We start from the raw sequence: 17500 nt of genomic DNA on the forward strand, positions 1-17500 counted from the left end.
ATATATATATATATATATATATATATATATGTGTTTATATATTTATATATATATATATATATATATATATATATATATATATATATATATATATGGATATGTATATATATATGTATATATATATATATATATATGGATATGTATATATATATATATATGCATATGGATATGTATATATATATATATATGCATATGTATATATGTATATATATATATATATATATATATATATATATATATATATATATATATATATATACATATATATATATATGGATATGTATATATATATATGCATATGTATATATGTATATATATATATATATATATATGTATTGTTACGGCTGTGGAAATTCGCAAACCACCATGAAGGGCCCGTAGGTGAGATATCTCTAAGTACATGTGTAGTTAGCCCCAAACCCGTTGTTTCGAGGGAATTCATGTGATTCATTCGGGCTGCGACGCTTTGAGATAGCCGTTTTTCTGTTCTGTCTTTATTTTGAACCAACCACGTCTCAACCGCCATAACCATCAAACCACCACTGATAAAACCTCCACCACCCTCACCTCTCTTCTTCTACGGGCATTCCCACACCACCTGTGAACACTGAGCGTCGGGCTGTCTTGGGCTCGTTCAAGATACGCACCGAGCCGCGAGTGCAAATAGCGGCCTTTCCGAGGGAGAATTCGGATCAAGAGCGCTACAGGCCCACTTCTGATCCATCCAATCAGCAAGCGCGGAGCGGCTTGGCCCCGCCTCCAGGCGCATCCGTGTGAAATCGAAATATGCAAATTCTAGGATCAAGGGAGGTTCACGCCCACTTTTCCTCCATCCAATTGGTGAGCGTGGCTCCGCCCCCGAGGTCATTCTGATCCGGAAATTTGCATATTGTTTCTCCTGCCAGCCTATAAAACGGCGAGCACCAGGCGAATCGTGGCAGAGTCAGTTTTGGTAAGAGAGTCATCGGGCAGAGTGTGGCAGCAGCAGAGTGTGGCAGAGTAGAGTCGGGTGGCGAAGGCATCGAGTTGGGTTCTGCAGTCGGCTGAGGAGAGTTGGGGGAAGAGGCCAAGGAGCTCGGGTCCGAGGCGAGAATGACGGCGGTCGGCGACGAGGTCGCGGTGGGAGATCACTCATCGCGGGACCCAAGCCAGCCAGCCATTCTCCCTCCCCCAGGGCATCAACAATTCCCCCTTTTCCCCCATGCTGAGATAGTGCAACAAAGAGGGCCCCGTTCCCACCCCACTCCAAACGTCGTGCCAACGAAACCCGCGAAGGAGCACGGAGTCGGGGCACAGCCACGCGGCCACATCTGCGGCTCATCGGCCAACGCGTCATGAGGACACGGGTAGGACCCACCCGGTCTCGCGGACCTGGCCGCTCCTTCAGGTCCTGCGCACATATTGGCCTACAGGCCAGTCTGCCCCCTTGTCTATGAGGGTGGCTTCTTTCCTTTGCTTTTGAGTAAATGTGTGTTGGCGCCGTCTGTAAAGTAGAACTGTATAAGTGTTGCCTTGTGTGCGAGTAGTCGGTAGTAACTATGCGTCGTTGTTTCTTTTGTTTTACTACTATAGGTGCATTTTGACTGTATGGCTGTATGTGTGTGCTTTCCGTGTGTCGCGTAATAAATGTGCATTGTGTGAACTGTTTTCCCGTTTCGCTTCGTCTTTTCTTTATTGACCCTCCATCCTGCTTCATATAAAGGGTTTGTTGTGGGCTTAATATGCCCGATAATTAATCGGAACCATCAAGGCCGACGATAACACCGCTCGGTTATCCCGATAGCACAGAACGGACCGCTTAAGCGGTTCATGTCCGGAGTCGGCCTGCGGCGAGGTACGATCGCCCGGTCGACCATCCGTGCAGGTACTTAGGTAGATCGAATTTGGCGAGCAACCCTATCCTGCGCGGGTGGGCAATTGGCACGGTCGTGGTGGGATTAAACCCCCACCCGTGACTAGCTCCCGGTGTTGTTCCGAGAGGGTCACGACAGAATTGTCCGTTCCGGTGGGCGAGGCGGCCGCCATTCGAGTCGAGCGGACGATCACACGCCAGCGGGCGCGAATTCGCAACAATATGTATATATATATATATATATATATATATATATATATATATATATATATATATATTTTATACATGTATATATATACATATATATATATATATATATATATATATATATATATATACCTATACATCCAAACATATACATATACATACATATATGATATATATATATATATATATATATATATATATATATATATATATATCTGAAGAGCTAGTCGAGATTAGATGTATGCTCACTCACCTCTGAGCTGTCTAGCCTGGGTTCGAATCTCAACCAAGCTATAAACTGTCATCCTCATGGTGTTTTGCCACTGGTAGATTCATCAACGTGTACGTCTATCCCTCGGATTGATGTTAAACTTGGTGCCCCCTCTGCTAACATTAGTTAGTGGATGTTACAGATCCTCCACGAAGTGCGGGTGAGTTATCACAGGCACCCTGAACCAAATTACAAATTCCTCTCTGGACTGTGCGTAGCAAGCGTTCTGGTCTTTTTGGAGGTTTGTTGACACCATGTTACACTCCTTGCTATTTCAGAGTGTGGTTGCTGTCTGAGCAGCACAAATTAACAAACTGACCAGGTGGTTTGCAGATTTCATGTGAACTCAATTTCAGAGACGAAGGGAAGCAATTTGTATGTCCATGTAAGAAGGAACAAGGACAGCGAAAGTGCTGTTCAAGGTTCCAATTTTTATGTTATAAATTAAGGGATAATTTTGGAGAATAAATAGTAGAGATCTTCTCAATAGCTTTGGATCTGAAGCCTTTTTATCTTGCAGTTTGTTTTCTGATTATGAACAGCTCACATATTTTAGGCTATGGTGAAACATAAAATTCTTCTGAGTCCTCCCTGATTAACATTTGGTATTTTTAGCTTATCAGAAATTGGATTTCCAGATAAGAAGGGTATTGTTATGTCAAATGGGGTGGTGGATACACAGCTGGATACACAGCTGACTGTGGTAAATGTGTAGTATTGTCTGCGTGTTTTGCATAAATTAGATTTGCCATGCAATCGGGTTCTGTATGAATAAGTCATTTGTTACTACGTGATGCAGAGGAGGAGCAGCATATGTAATTTATGGACAGGGTGACATTAATTAATTATGTATAAGTAAAAACCTCATGTGGGCAGGGCAAGAGGAAGACTTCCCACAGCAGAGGCACGTAAGCTGATTACGATCTCTCTAGCCAGTGTGTGTCAGCCATGGTAGTACAGTGTGCTGTAGAGCCCAGAAGAAAAGATGCACATTTATTTTTTTTGGGGTTGTGCCCATGGGCGGGACCCAAGAGGAAGATTCTGCCAAGGAGGAACAAGAGAATGGGAATGTACGAACGCGAGAGAGGACCAGGAGAGGCTCATGCACCAGAGTCCACAAGAGAGTCTTTGCAGAAAAAGGAGAGGCTGGTGTGCAAGGAGGCCGGAGACCTTGCTTGGAGGAGGAAGCCTCTGTGAAATCGACCCAAGCTGGGATCACCCTGTGTTTTTGGAGGGCCTGGAGGAAGAAGACCGAGTGCAGACAAGGAGGCCTCTGTCAAAAGGACAAGGAGAACCACGTGTCCTGGTTGAAGGCCTACCCATTGCTGGCCCTCCTCATTACTGGCTCCTGTCTTGCATCTGGTCTCTAAAATGGGCTGCATTGTGTTGAACTGCGACACCCTGTGCATCAGAGAAAAGGGAAGTCCCGCCTGCATCATTACATTGTTGTATAAGTGTGATCTCTGGCACCGAGTGGGTAATGTTTTGCAATTTCTTTCTACTCATTGCATAGAAGTTTGTGTTTCCCATTCTCCCTTGTGTCTTTTAACTTGCTTGGTTTGTTCCGTTTATGATGGCGTCTTGTCGAACCACTTCACTGTGATTTTCAATATAAAACTAGAAGGGCACTCGGAGCGCATACCTCCGCCACGTAATGCCTGATCCAAGAGAACATATCGGGCCCAATACGTTGTTGAACTATCTTGCTATTTATCGTTTTTTGGCCTTATCTCTCAATGTTGAAGAATCACTTTTAAAAATTGAGTGTCTGATCTGGGTCCGGATCTTCAGCAAAATCGAATAGGTTCGTCCTTGTCACACAACTGTCCACAAAATTTCATCCAGATCCGTCCACAACTTTTTGAGATATCCTGCACACAAACAAACAAACAAAGACAGACAGAAAGTGGTGAAAACATAACCTCCTTCACCTTCAGTGGCAGAGGTAATAAATCCTTTGAAAGGTAAAAAAAAAAAAAAGCATGTTTCAGCTATCTGCTTTCCGCATATGTTTGCCATCGTTTTGGCTCATTTGGGTGGCCTTGGGGAAAGGTAAGTGGAGTGATATGGAACAAAGCGCCTTTAAAACCGGTTTTGATCCATCCGTCCAATGTCGGTGTTGATCGGCGTGGACACGACAGTATTGTCATTGTGCACCATCCGTCCGTCCATCTCCTATTTGTACTTCTCCGGCTAAACTGCTGGGCCGATCGGGCTGAAATTTGGCAGCAAGGTTCCGCTCCTGACTGGTAATGGGGATTGCAAACCTTGTTCCAGTCACATGACTTCTAGAAGGTCAAAATGGCCGACAGTAAATTCCTTCAAAAATCTCCTTCTCCAGACCCACCAGTCAGAATGCTCCCAAATTTGGGTGACAACATTAGGCTGGGATAGGGATGTTAAATTGTAGAGGTCATGCCGATCATGTGACCGGAAATGTCATAATGGTTCACTTTATGAATCATAATGGTTGAAATATAAATGGAAAATTGCATAAATTTCTTCAAAAATGGTCTTATCCAAACCCACCAGTCAGAATGCTACAAATTTGGATCACAATATTAGGACAGGGTCCTGATGTTAAATTGTGGAGGTCATGCCGATCAAGTGACCGGAAGTCTGCCAAAATGGTGGTCTCAGTAAATTTTTGGGAAAACCCATAAATCCCTTCAAAATCTTCTTCTCCAGACCCACCAGTCAGAATGCCACCAAATTTTGGTTACAATATTAGGCCAGGGGCCAGATAAGCTCCAATTGTAAGCAAGTACAGTGGTCCTATTTTTTTATATTTAGCACAAATTAATTCCCATCTATACTGAAACGCAAAAGAAACTTACCACTTGTTTGAAATGTAATAAAATTGTAACAGTTCAAAATAAAACAAACCAACAATTGCTAATTGAAACATTGGCATTTTATTGATGATATGTCAAGTTTTTGACCAAGATACACCATCTCATAAGTTTGTTCTTCAGTACAGAACAGCACTGGGTGCAATGTCAGTCCCCTTTCAATAGCGAGTGTGGCCACCATTGTTTTGGATACAGGCAGTGCATCGTCGGCACATACTGCCTACCAGTCTTTGGATGGATTGCTGCTGGATTCTGTTCCACTCAGTCCTCAATGTCTGAAGCCATCTGACTTAGGACCATCTGCCTGTCCTGCCTTGCAGTGGTGACTATTGGCCTCCCTGATCGAGGTCTGTCATCTGCAGAGTTGTGGAGGGTGTCCTTGTCCACCAGGGCCGATATCGTCTGGTGTGAACAGCCAAGGCGACGTGCCACCTCACGGTAGCTCAATCCGCCTGGCAATATGCTCAAGGCACACTGCCGTTGATCCCTTGACAATCGTGGCATGTTGATTGAAATGCCCATTTTGCACTGGCCTTTTTAAAGCCAATATGAAGACATCACATGCAGCTCAATAAAATCATCCTGTACCCCTTGGCTAATCACTGACAGTCAAAACGGCTGTTCAACAGCTGTGCTATGAAGTGACCATTGAAGGTTCAAGTGACCATCCGTGACCGTTTTGTCTGACAGTGAGGACACTATTGTCCACAAATAAGTTCACACATTTACTACACGCAGTGTTATTGTTGATATTTGAAGGTTTAAAAGGTGGTCAGATTCTTTTGCATTTCAGTATATATTCCAACTTCAACTTTGAAACAAAGGTACTCCACATTTTCACATGATTGCAACCATCATTTTTTAAATTATTATTTATTGTTATTTCTGAACAATATATTTCACATTGTTTTTTTTTATTTTATGTTATAATTTACTCTCTTTGTTCACTTGATAAACCAACACATGGAGTCACTTTGGATTATTATCCTCGATTGACTTTTATGTGCCCATATTCCAAAGCAAATCTAGAGCTCTGTAACCTGTTTTGTCTTTCACAGTTGTTCCCAAGCCTTGCCGTTTTCGTGCTGATGAGGGACCATGCAGGGGTTATAAGAAGAACTATTTTTACAACATGAGCTCTGGTGCTTGCGAACAGTTTGTTTACGGTGGCTGCCAAGGCAACTCAAACAACTTTGAGGACATCAAGACTTGTACACAGTTCTGTACAAGACGCACAGGTACGTTGGGGGTCGTGGTGGGGTCGAGGGATGTGTACGCATTGTTTCAGAGACATGGCTTTGCAGTATTCCCTGGCTTCTGAACATGAAATAAAGATTTGGTAACCTTACCAAATATGAAAACTCAGCTGATACATGGGACTTTACAAATTGGTAAGCACATCTCTTAGAAAGTGGTTAAATTATGTCGTATCCTAATTCTCAATCGTTTATTTGTGACCATATTAGGCTCATTAATATAACTGAATAGAACCCCCAAAATCAGCAGGGCAGAGACAATATGCTCATGTGGCAAGTGACACTTGTTGCTGGCAGGTAGCGCAGCAAGTGCTGTGATGGGACTCGATTTTTGCCCTGCTGCCTCATCAAGTTAGGGGGTTCAATTCAATTATAGTAATGAGCCTAATATGGTCACAAATAAACCAGCAACAGTATGTTGTCCTGATGAGCCCACAACAAGGGTGAAATGTAGATTGACACCTCTGCTTTCCTCTATTCATGACCACAGGCTTTAATCTCAGTCTGCAAAGGCTTGAGTACCATTCGGAAGCCTCCGAGTTTGGAGGTAATGAGTTGGTATAATTTATGTACATGACATCAGTGTCATGTCAGTCAGTGTGCTTCTTTGGTTGAATTCAGTATTCCTAGCTGCAAACCTCTTCACTGGTGATCAGCAGGGAAAGAGACAATGTGCTCGCTTGGTAGGCGCCACCTTGCTGGTAGGTCGTTACAGCAAGCACTGTGATGGGACTCTTTGTGCCCTGCTGCCTCGTCAAGTTAAGGGGTTCGATTCAGTTACATATATCTAATATATAAAGCTCTTTCTAACCACTGACTGCCTGAATGACCCACTGACTGATATTAAAGATCGGGATCATCCGGGTGACATAACAAGCTGAAATTTTGTGTGCTGATGGACATCGAAGCTGGTACACCGGAAAGAATCACAGAATCGTCGAACAACATTCATAAATGAAAATATAAACAAATGAAAAAAATGCAGATGAGCAACTCCAGACAATGGGGAAACAGGATAATTTTGTGCGCCGCTGGACATCGAAGCCGAAACACTGGGAAAAATCACAGAATCATTGAACAACATTCAGATATGAAAATATAAATACATCAAAAAATAAATTAATTAAAAATCACATGCAGTTGAGCAACCCAAGACAGTGGGGAAATGCAGTTTGGATGCTTACTCAATGTGTAACACTGTGTGTGTGTGTGTGTGTGTGTGTGTGTGTGTGTGTGTGTGTGTGTGTGTGTGTGTGTGTGTGTGTGTGTGTGTGTGTGTGTGTGTGTATATATATGTATATATATATATATATATGTATATATATGTATATGTATATATATATATGTATATGTATATATATATGTATATGTATATATATATGTATATGTATATATATATATATATATGTATATATATATATATGTATATGTATATATGTATATATATATAGGCATATGGAAATGTGTGTATGTAAATATATATATGTATGTATATATATATATATATATATATATATATATATATATATATATATATCTATGCATATGGATATATGTGTGTGTGTGTGTGTGTGTGTGTGTATATATGTGTATATATATATATATATATATATATATATATATATATATATATATATATATATATATATATATATATATATATATATATATATATATATATATACATACATATATTGTTACGAATTTCGGTCCGCCCGGCGTGCGATCGGTCACGTAACTCAAATCACGACCGCGTCGCCCATCGGAACGGACAATTCAGTCGTGACCCTCCGTGGAACTACCGCCAGGAGCTAGTCATGGGTGGGTCTTTCGACCACACCACAATCGTGCCAATCGGCCATCCGCGCAGGATAGGGTTGTTCGCCAAACTCGACCTACCTAAGTACCTGTGCGGGTAGTTAACCGGGGGATCGTACCTCGCCGCTGGCCGGCCAAGGACACGAACCGCTTAAGCCTCAGTGATAACCGAGCGGTGTTCTCGCCGGCCCCAACGCACGTGATTATTTACCGGGTGCTTACACCCTTCTACTAATTCCTTCCGTGATGCAAGATGGAACTTTCAAACAAAGGAAAGGACGCAACGAAACGGGGAACAGTTAGACAAGCACATTTATGACGCACTCAGACAAGGCAAGCACGTATTCACAGCCATACAGTAGGAATGCAACTTACAAGCAAGAGTTACAACCGAATAAAGCAATGCTTATTTTCATGCACTTAAACAATTCTACTTACGGGACTCGGCGCCACAACACACATTCAAAGAAAAAGCAAGAAAAGACCCCTCATAGACAAGGGAGTCAGACTGGGCCCGTGGGCCTAATGCGCGTGGAACCTGGATGAGCGGCCAGGTCCACGAGACCGAAGGGTCTTACCCACGCTCTCGTGGCGCGATGGCGGGCAAGCCGCGATGTCGGTGTAGCTGCGCCTGGCTTCGTGCCCCTGGCGTGGCCGGCGAGCTCTCTCCGGCGCTCCCCGTCTGCCTTTCCCGTCGGCTTCGAGCTCCGTCTCCCGACTCGACTGCCCCGCCGACACTGCAGACTCGACTGCCCCGCCGACACTGCTGCTGCCACTTCTCTGCTCCCACTTTTCCGCGCTCTCCAGGCCTTCCAGACTGCCACTCTTCTGCGCTCTCCAGACCCTTCAGACTTGACTTTTCTGCCGACGCACTGCTGCTGCCACTCCACTGCTCCCACTTGGTTCTCTCGAGCTGCCCGTGCTCACGCTTATATAGGCCGGGGGAGGGGCATACATGTAAATTTCTGGATCACAGCGGGTACGGAGGCGGGGCGATACCACCCGATGCTCAGTCATTGGATGGATGAAAAGGGGGCGTGAAGCATTCCTGATCCGCTTTTTGAGGAGAAAGGAACGCATTCACAGCCCATGGCACAACGTGTGTTAGAAAGGCGGAGGTGGTGGGAGTTTGGTTGTTGGCGGGCGTCGTTTGAGAATGGCGGTGAAGCGATGTTTGCAGGCTGGAGTTGTGGAGGTAAAGAGGCGAAGGTGGTGGTGTTTCAGTGTAGTTGTTTGGGGGCATTGTTGGTGGTGGCGATTTGGTTGTTGGGGTATGATTGGTCCAAAATAACGACAGAGAAAAGAAAAACGGCTAACTCAAAGGATCACAGCCCTGTGAACACGGAAATTCCCTCTAAACAACGGTGGGGAACTATAACTACACAGAAACTTATCGTCAGAAGAATCAAAGGACCCTTTATGGTGTATTGCGAATTTCCACAGCCGTAACACTACCCCCTCCCCTTTTTACAGACTCAACCCGAGTCGTCGAATTTTCGTGTGCCATCATGTGTAAGTTCTCCCCTAGTACAGTTTATCTTCGGATCCCTGAGTGCAACATTCAGTGTATTCGTGTCCCCAAAATAAATAACCTCCGGGCTGAGTAACTAACTAAACAAACCCACTCATACAGACGACTTAAATAAATTGCCGGCACTAAGACTTACATGCCGGGGGCGCACTCATATACAATACACAACTTAACAACTTAACCTTATAATTTACACTATTCCATGGCCCAGGATCGATGGACTCTGTGAAAAAAGAGCAAAAGTCACAAGCAGGGAGCCAGGCTGCTCACACACAGTCTCTGGCTCATGCAACAATGCAGGTGACAGGGAATGTGGCCGGCAACTCACACGCAGTCCAAGGCCTCCCCCTTTGAAATGAACGCAGTGAACCACAACGGTGCATCGGCTGCACAAATGCAGTCTCCTGGTGCGGCTGCCTACCGGGCAATCCCTGCGGCACGCGGACGGTGTTTACTCAAACAACACAATGCAATGAACGGTGGATGGATGGATGGAAACAAAACACGGTGCATGGGCTGCTTGTGCAGTCCCGTGTTGCAGCTGCCATCAGAGCAGTCCCTGCAAATTTGCGCGAGGATCCTGGCGCACATGGCATTGAACCAAAGGGGGGGGGGAATGCAAAACAGAACGGGGCAAAATGAATGTGGGCAGTCGGCATGGCATGGCAAAGGTGAACAGGCAAGGCATGGCATGACAAGGCAGCTGCAGCAAATAGCCGGCAGATGATCGACCGGCACAGGCCTTGAAGCAAAACACCAGCAGACAATCCGGCTGGCACAGGCCTTGCAGCAAACACCAGCAGACGATGCGGCCGGCACAGGCCTTGCAGCAAACACCAGCAGACGATCCGGCCAGCACAGGCCTTGCAGCAAACACCAGCAGACGATCCGGCCAGCACAGGCCTTGCAGTAACACAGCCAGCCGATGAAGTTGGCCAGCCTTTTGCCTTGAAATGGAGGTTGGTGGAGGGAGTGCGGTGGTGCTGGCCACTCGGAAGGCGGGCTCGGACCTACCTACCTGTCTCCCTCCCAACCTATCTCCTTTGCCTGTCTCTGTCCATACCCACTCCCTTAATTTGTCAAAACCCAATTTAGCCCCAACTTATTTTTTTGTTTTTTATTTTTATTTTTACTTCCCCCTCTATAACTCATCTCCTAACCCCCTTTATCGTCTTTGTTTGAGTAACCTATCGTCTCCTAGCCTACTCCCAACCCATACGTTCCCTTCCTGGAGGGGAATAAGGGAGAGCTAGCATCCTGTGTTGAGGCCCAATTCAAGCCTCGGGACGGCCTCCTCAGAGTTCAGCGATCTTAACCCAAAGTGGGTCCAGCGGCCCACAACGAGAGCGAAGGGATGGATGGTGCGGAGGCGTACACTTCCTAATCTACCCTAACCATTATCACTTAAACTACCCCGGGGCTTTCAACAAGCGCCTCTCGCTTAATCTACGGGTTCTAACAACCCACATTCCCGTCGCCTGTGTTGGTGTCCTCTCAAATTTTGGGCCATGCCCTCTCTCCCTCAATGGCAACTCCCCCTCAATGCTCACGTGACAGGCTGGCACCCTGGGCCCCTTTCCGAGGGTCACCCGTGCCCACGCACTGCCCACGCAGCCTATGGCGCCCCGGGCCCCGCATCAGCGGGTCGCGCCCATGCCCACTACACCATCCCGCCCCCCCCCATGGGCCCTTGGCCTACCGCGGCCGACTAGCCCGGTGCTCAGGGTACCCACTCAGCGATACTCACCTTTTGCAGCCACACTCCCAACCCGTCAACAGGGCTCCTGCACCCCTCCAAATGGGTATCGAGCCTACACTCCCACCAACAGCAAAACGACTTCCATTTTTGTCAATTTCACTAACCCACTGGCTAACTCACTAACTCAGATTATTCTGACCCCGGGGTCCCTTGGGCGAGAGTCACTCCTCCCCCCAATCACTCATCGCACCATGCATACCACATTCACTCCATTCACACAGACCCGCTGACCTCACTCACTCACCAAGCACCTCTTCTACACTTCTCAACTCACACATCGCTGAATCCTGCCATCCTGCTCACTACATCCCCTAACTAACTCGTGCTCCCACGTCGTCCCTTACTCTAGAGCACGTTCCATTTAACACTGTGTAGCTAAGCTACGTCCCCTCTACACATCCAAAGGTCTTTCCATGTCTCCAATTCCTCAAAAATCATTTCCCCTCCTAAATCTCAACTACAATCCCTCTAACTAATCCATTCCACAGGCTCCATGAGAACTTACCCCTGCCCCATGAAACCGGTCTAACTAACACTAACCCTTCCCCCTAACTCGTGTTATCCTGTGCCCTTGCCAGGGGGATCTTCCACCCCTTGCCTGGGAATCCTGTTCACCCGAAAGCGAGGCTTGCTTTTGTTCTCCATTTTTTTTTCACATGCACAGCACCAGCGTGGCAACTCGCAGCTCGCGCACCTTGCACCTTGCACCTTGCACCTTGCCCGTGACGTCATGCAGCTGCTCGCGTACCTCGTCCCTACGGATGGCACCATCTGGCAGGGATTCACTCTCCTGCCGGATCTCAACCACACGTGCAGCCATGATGTCACCCTTCGCATTCCAAAAGCAAACCTCGCATTTCGAGGGGTTCCCCACACGAACACATGTGCTGTGCCTGTCGGAGTTTAACACAAACATGCTTGCGTGGAGAACCCATCCGTTCCGAATCAGTTGTCCAGCCTACCCTTTGTCCATCCACAGGATCGGCAACATCCACCGCTGGCGTTTCCAGACCGGGCTTCACTCCCGCAAGCGCGCACGTGGCGGCCTCGTGCATTGCACAGCACGGACCCCGAGCGCGCTGCCGTGCGAATTTGGCACGGTCCCCAAAATAGCTATGGTCGCTACTCGACCTTCATCCCTCTGTCGCCGTCGTCGTCGTCGCACTCTCGCGCTCAAGCTCCATTCTACACACACACTCCTGTGTGTCACGAGACTCGCACACCGCGCCATTACACTCACACCGGAAGACGCGGCTGCATGTTCGCGCATGCCCACCGTCATCTCCCTTACACACAGCGACCTCACACACGCTGTCCCTCTCACACTCGGCCGTTCACTCACGCATGCCCTTTCACTCGCAAACGTGGTTCCACTCACACACGGTGTGCGGGGAGGCACGCACTCCGGCACACTGGCAACCATACCACTCACACACGGGGTCGCACTCACACCTTTCACCACACACACCGGGACAATCACACTGGGGAATCGGGTCACCTCTAGGGCTCCCGGGGCCTCCATACCCCCCAAGCTCTCTGTGCACCCGTTCGCCTCACTCATCCCCTCTACCTCACAAGGCTCAACCGGACCCACGTGGTCGAGATCAGCTTCAAGGGAGAATAGTGTCTCCCTCCGTTCCCGAACGAGGCAATCCAGCTGCTCGCACCGGGTCCCTAAACAGTCCGCCAGCTCCCCCTCATGGTCCTCCACTACCTTAATGTGTGTGTGCTCGTCCTTAACCCCGTCTTTATCGTGCAGTCTCTCCTCTATTTTTTCTATCTCCCGCGTCTCTATACATTTTCTCTCCTTGTTCCTTTTTCCTTCCCATTTGAGTCGTTCTTCCTCTCGGAGCTTTTTGAGCTGTTCGTTCTCTTTGCGGAGTTTTTCGATCTCCGTGGACTCAAATTTTGCTCTCCCCTTGAGCTGGTTAATTTCAAACTCGTATAGTTTTTGTTTTCTCTCCCACTGTTCCTCATGCTTTTCAGCCTCCAATATCATAGTTTCTTTCCATTGGCTTAGTTATTTTTCCTGTTTCGTTTGTTGTTCTTTCATTATCTCTGCGTACTTCAACCTTGCTTTCTTTTTTCATTGTTCTTGTCTTTCTTTTTTAATTTCTTTCACCCCCTGTCCCTCATTCTCCAACCTCATAGTTTCCTTCAATTGGTTGATCTCTTTTTCATGTTCTTTCTGTTTTCTATTCCACTGTTCCCCTCCTTCTTCCCTCTCCAATCTCGTTGTCTCCTTCAGTTGACCGATTTCTCCTTCCTGCTTCATTCCTTGCTCCTTCACTTTCTCCTCGTACTCCAACCTATTTTTTTTTTTCCTTTTGTCGTTCAGTTTCAAATTCATACTCTTTCAGTTTTCTATTCCACTGTCTTTCTTGTTCCTCATTCTGCAATCTCGTTATTTCCTTCAATTGGCTGATTTCCTTCTCCTGTCTCATTCGTTCTTCTTTCATTACTCTTTCTTGCATCTCATTCTTTAGTCTGGCCTTGGCTTCCAGCTGTTTGATCTGCACAGTGTGGTTCCTTAACGTTTCATTCTCCGTTGTCTTTCTCTCTTCCTTCAACATTCCCAACTCGTTTTGTAATTCCGTCTCTTTGTTTTGGTGTTTCTGTAACTCAGAAGCTTTCTTTTCCAATTCCTTTCTCATCTCCGCACACTCCGACCTTGCTTTGGCTTCCAACTGTTTGATCTGTACAGTGTTTCCTCAACGTTTCATTTTCCGTCCTCTTCCTTTCCTCTTTTAACTTTTCCACTTCGTTTTGTAATCCTCTCTCTTTGGTTTCGTGTTTCAGTGTCTCAGAAGTTTTTTTCCAATAGTTCCTCTTCCAATTTGCATGCTTCTTCACTCATTTTATCCCTTCTCTTCCTCAATTCGTCCATCATCTTTCTCATCTTCTCACCTCTTGCGTATTCTCTCTCCCTCGATTCCTTTAGGTCTTCCTGATATTTCTTTCCTATTTCTATCTCCCTTTCCAGGGTTTCTCTTTTAATCTGGCCTGTCCTTACCTCTCGCTCCAGTAGCACCAATTCCCCATCTTGTTTGCGTTTTTCCTTTTCTATTGTGTCTTCCTTTCTCCTTCCTCCCTCATTTCTCCCTGTAGTTCTTTGAACTGTTCAGACTTTTCCAGCAATTCTTCCGTCCTTTCCTCCAGCTGTCCCTCTCCTCTTTTTATCTTCCGTTCTAGGCTTTCTCTTTCCTGATTGCCTGTAAGAATCTCTTCCTTCAATTGCTTTATTTCCAAATTGTGTTCGCATTCTCTTTCTTCCAACTTTTTTTTCCATTCTTCTTCCATGTGCCTTCTATCCCTGGAGTTACCAATTCGCTCCTCCTTCATTCTCTCACTCAGCTCACTCGTCTCTTGTTCCCACTTATGGATACTCAACTCTATTTTCCTCACTTTTCCCTTTAGTTCTTCGAACTGTCTTGACTTTTCCAACCATTCTTCTTCCCTCTGCTCCAGATGTTCCTCTCCTCTTTTTATCGTCTCTTCTCGGATTTCTATTATCTTTTTGCCTGCTTCTACCTCTTTCTTTAGTTTTTTTTTAATTCCCTATCGTCTTTGCATTTTTCCTTTTCTAGCTTTGTTTGCCTTTGTTCTTCCTCCCTAATTTCTTCCTGTACATCGGCCCATCGTTGTGACTCCGTTCGCACGTAATCCTCATGAACCCTGTCTACGCGCCGCCGTGCCTCGTCCAACTCAAAGGAAAACGAGTGTAATTCTCCTATACAATTGTCACCATTCCTCCACCGTTGCAAGGACTTCGACACTTGTCTCCGAAGCCTGTCAATGCATGCTCCGGCCTCCTGCCACGCCTGCCATGACCCCGTAATTTGAAACAGTTGTTGGGAGCGCTCGCCTCGTGTCGTGCCGTTCGGAGCGCCATTAATAGCGGCCCGCTCATGCCTCGTGCCACGCTGAAGTGCGGCCGTGCCGCCATCTTGCGACTCCGTTTGCCAGCAAAGTTCGTGCTCAGAATATGAGGGTGAGCTCCCCCATGGATTAAAATTACAAGTACCGTCCCGGGCCATGGATTCTACATTACTACACATATCTAATCCACCCGGCACCCGTTCGCCTTGAAACTCCATCTTATTTCTCGGAAGAAATTAATTTAGATTGTTCGTAAATTGGGGGAAACGGAAAAACGGGGGGGGGGGTTGCTTCGCACACCCCTGGTCCGATCCCCGTAAATTTCGTTGGAAACTGAGGTGGATTTGAATCCCACACTCCTGTACACCAATGTTAAGAATTTCGGTCCGCCGAGCGTGCGATCGGTCACGTAACTCAAATCGCGACCGCGTCACCCACCGGAACGGACAATTCAGTCGTGACCCTCTGTGGAACTACCGCCAGGAGCTAGTCATTGGTGGGTCTTTCGACCACACCACAATCATGCCAATCGGCCACCCGCGCAGGATAGGGTTGTTCGCCAAACTCGACCTACCAAAGTACCTGCGCGGGTAGTTAACCGGGCGATCGTACTTCACCGCTGGCCGGCCTAGGACACGAACCGCTTAAGCGGTCCGTTCCGTGCTTCAGTGATAACCAAGCGGTGTTATCACCGGCCCCAACGGACGTGATTATTTACCGGGTGCTCACACCCTTCTACCAATTCCTTCCGTGATGCAAGATGGAACTTTCAAACAAAGGCAAGGACGCAACGAAACAGGGAACAGTTCGACAAGCACATTTATTACGCACTCAGACAAGGCAAGCATGTATTCACAGCGTACAGTAGGAATGCAATTTACAAGCAAGAGTTACAACCGAATAAAGCAATGTTTATTTTCATGCACTTGAACAAATCTACTTACGGGACTCGGCGCTACAACACGCATTCAAAGAAAAAGCAAGAAAAGACCCCCTCAGAGACAAGGGAGTCAGACTGGGCCCATGGGCCTAATGTGCGTGGAGCCTGGATGAGCGGCCAGGTCCACGAGACCGAAGGGTCTTACCCGCGCCCCCGTGGCGCGATGGCGGGCAAGCCGCGATGTCAGTGTAGCTGCGCCTGGCTTCGTGCCCCTGGCGCGGCCGGCGAGCTCTCTCCGGCGCTCCCCGTCTGCCTTTCCCGTCGGCTTCGAGCTCCGTTTCCCGACTCGACTGCCCCGCCGACACTGCAGACTCGACTGCCCCATCAACACTGCAGACTCGACTGCCCCGCCGACACTGCTGCTGCCACTTCTCTGCTCCCACTTTTCCACGCTCTCCAGACCCTCCAGACTGCCACTCTTCTGCGCTCTCCAGACCCTCCAGACTTGACTTTTCTGCTGACGCACTGCTGCTGCCACTCCACTGCTCTGACTTGGTTCTCTCGAGCTGCCCGTGCTCGCGCTTATATAGGCCGGGGGAGGGGCGTACATGTAAATTTCTGGATCACAGCGGGTTCGGAGGCGGGGCTATACCACCCGATGCTCAGTCATTGGATGGATGAAAAGGGGGCGTGAAGCATTCCTGATCCGCTTTTTGAGGCGAAAGGAACGCATTCACAGCCCATGGCACAACGTGTGGTAGAAAGGCGGAGGTGGTGGGAGTTTGGTTGTTGGCGGGCGTCGTTTGAGAATGGCGGTGAAGTGATGTTTGCGGGCTGGAGTTGTGGAGGTAAAGAGGCAAACGTGGTGGTGTTTCAGTGTACTTGTTTGGGGGCGTTGTTGGTGGTGGCGATTTGGTTGTTGGGGTATGAATGGTCCAAAATAATGACAGAGAAAAGAAAAACGGCTAACTCAAAGGATCACAGCCCTGTGAACACGGAAATGCCCTCTAAACAACGGTGGGGAAATCTAACTAGACAGATACTTATGGTCATAACTGATCTAAGGACCCTTTATGGTGTATTGCGAATTTCCACAGCCGTAACAATATATATATATATATATATATATATTTTTTTTTTTACAGCTGTGAAAATTCGCAGAGCATCATATAGGTCCTTAGATCAGTTATGTCGA

General features: G+C 47.0%; 1 protein-coding gene across 3 annotated transcripts in view; it reads left to right on the forward strand.

Moving 5' to 3' along the window:
• The window catches only part of LOC147029500 (tissue factor pathway inhibitor 2-like), a 68745-nt gene that overhangs the window by 6138 nt on the left and 45107 nt on the right, over nt 1-17500 (forward strand). For all 3 annotated transcript variants that reach the window (XM_085872557.1, XM_085872558.1, XM_085872559.1), the window contains exon 3: nt 6241-6420. In XM_085872557.1, coding sequence (XP_085728683.1) covers nt 6241-6420 — 180 coding nt within the window. The remainder of the gene's footprint in view (nt 1-6240; nt 6421-17500) is intronic.

The sequence above is a fragment of the Eptatretus burgeri genome, chromosome 3 (genome assembly GCF_056783735.1).
Source record: "Eptatretus burgeri isolate ZD-2024b chromosome 3, Ebu_testis_v1, whole genome shotgun sequence".
In the NCBI taxonomy this organism is placed as follows: Eukaryota; Metazoa; Chordata; class Myxini; order Myxiniformes; family Myxinidae; genus Eptatretus; species Eptatretus burgeri.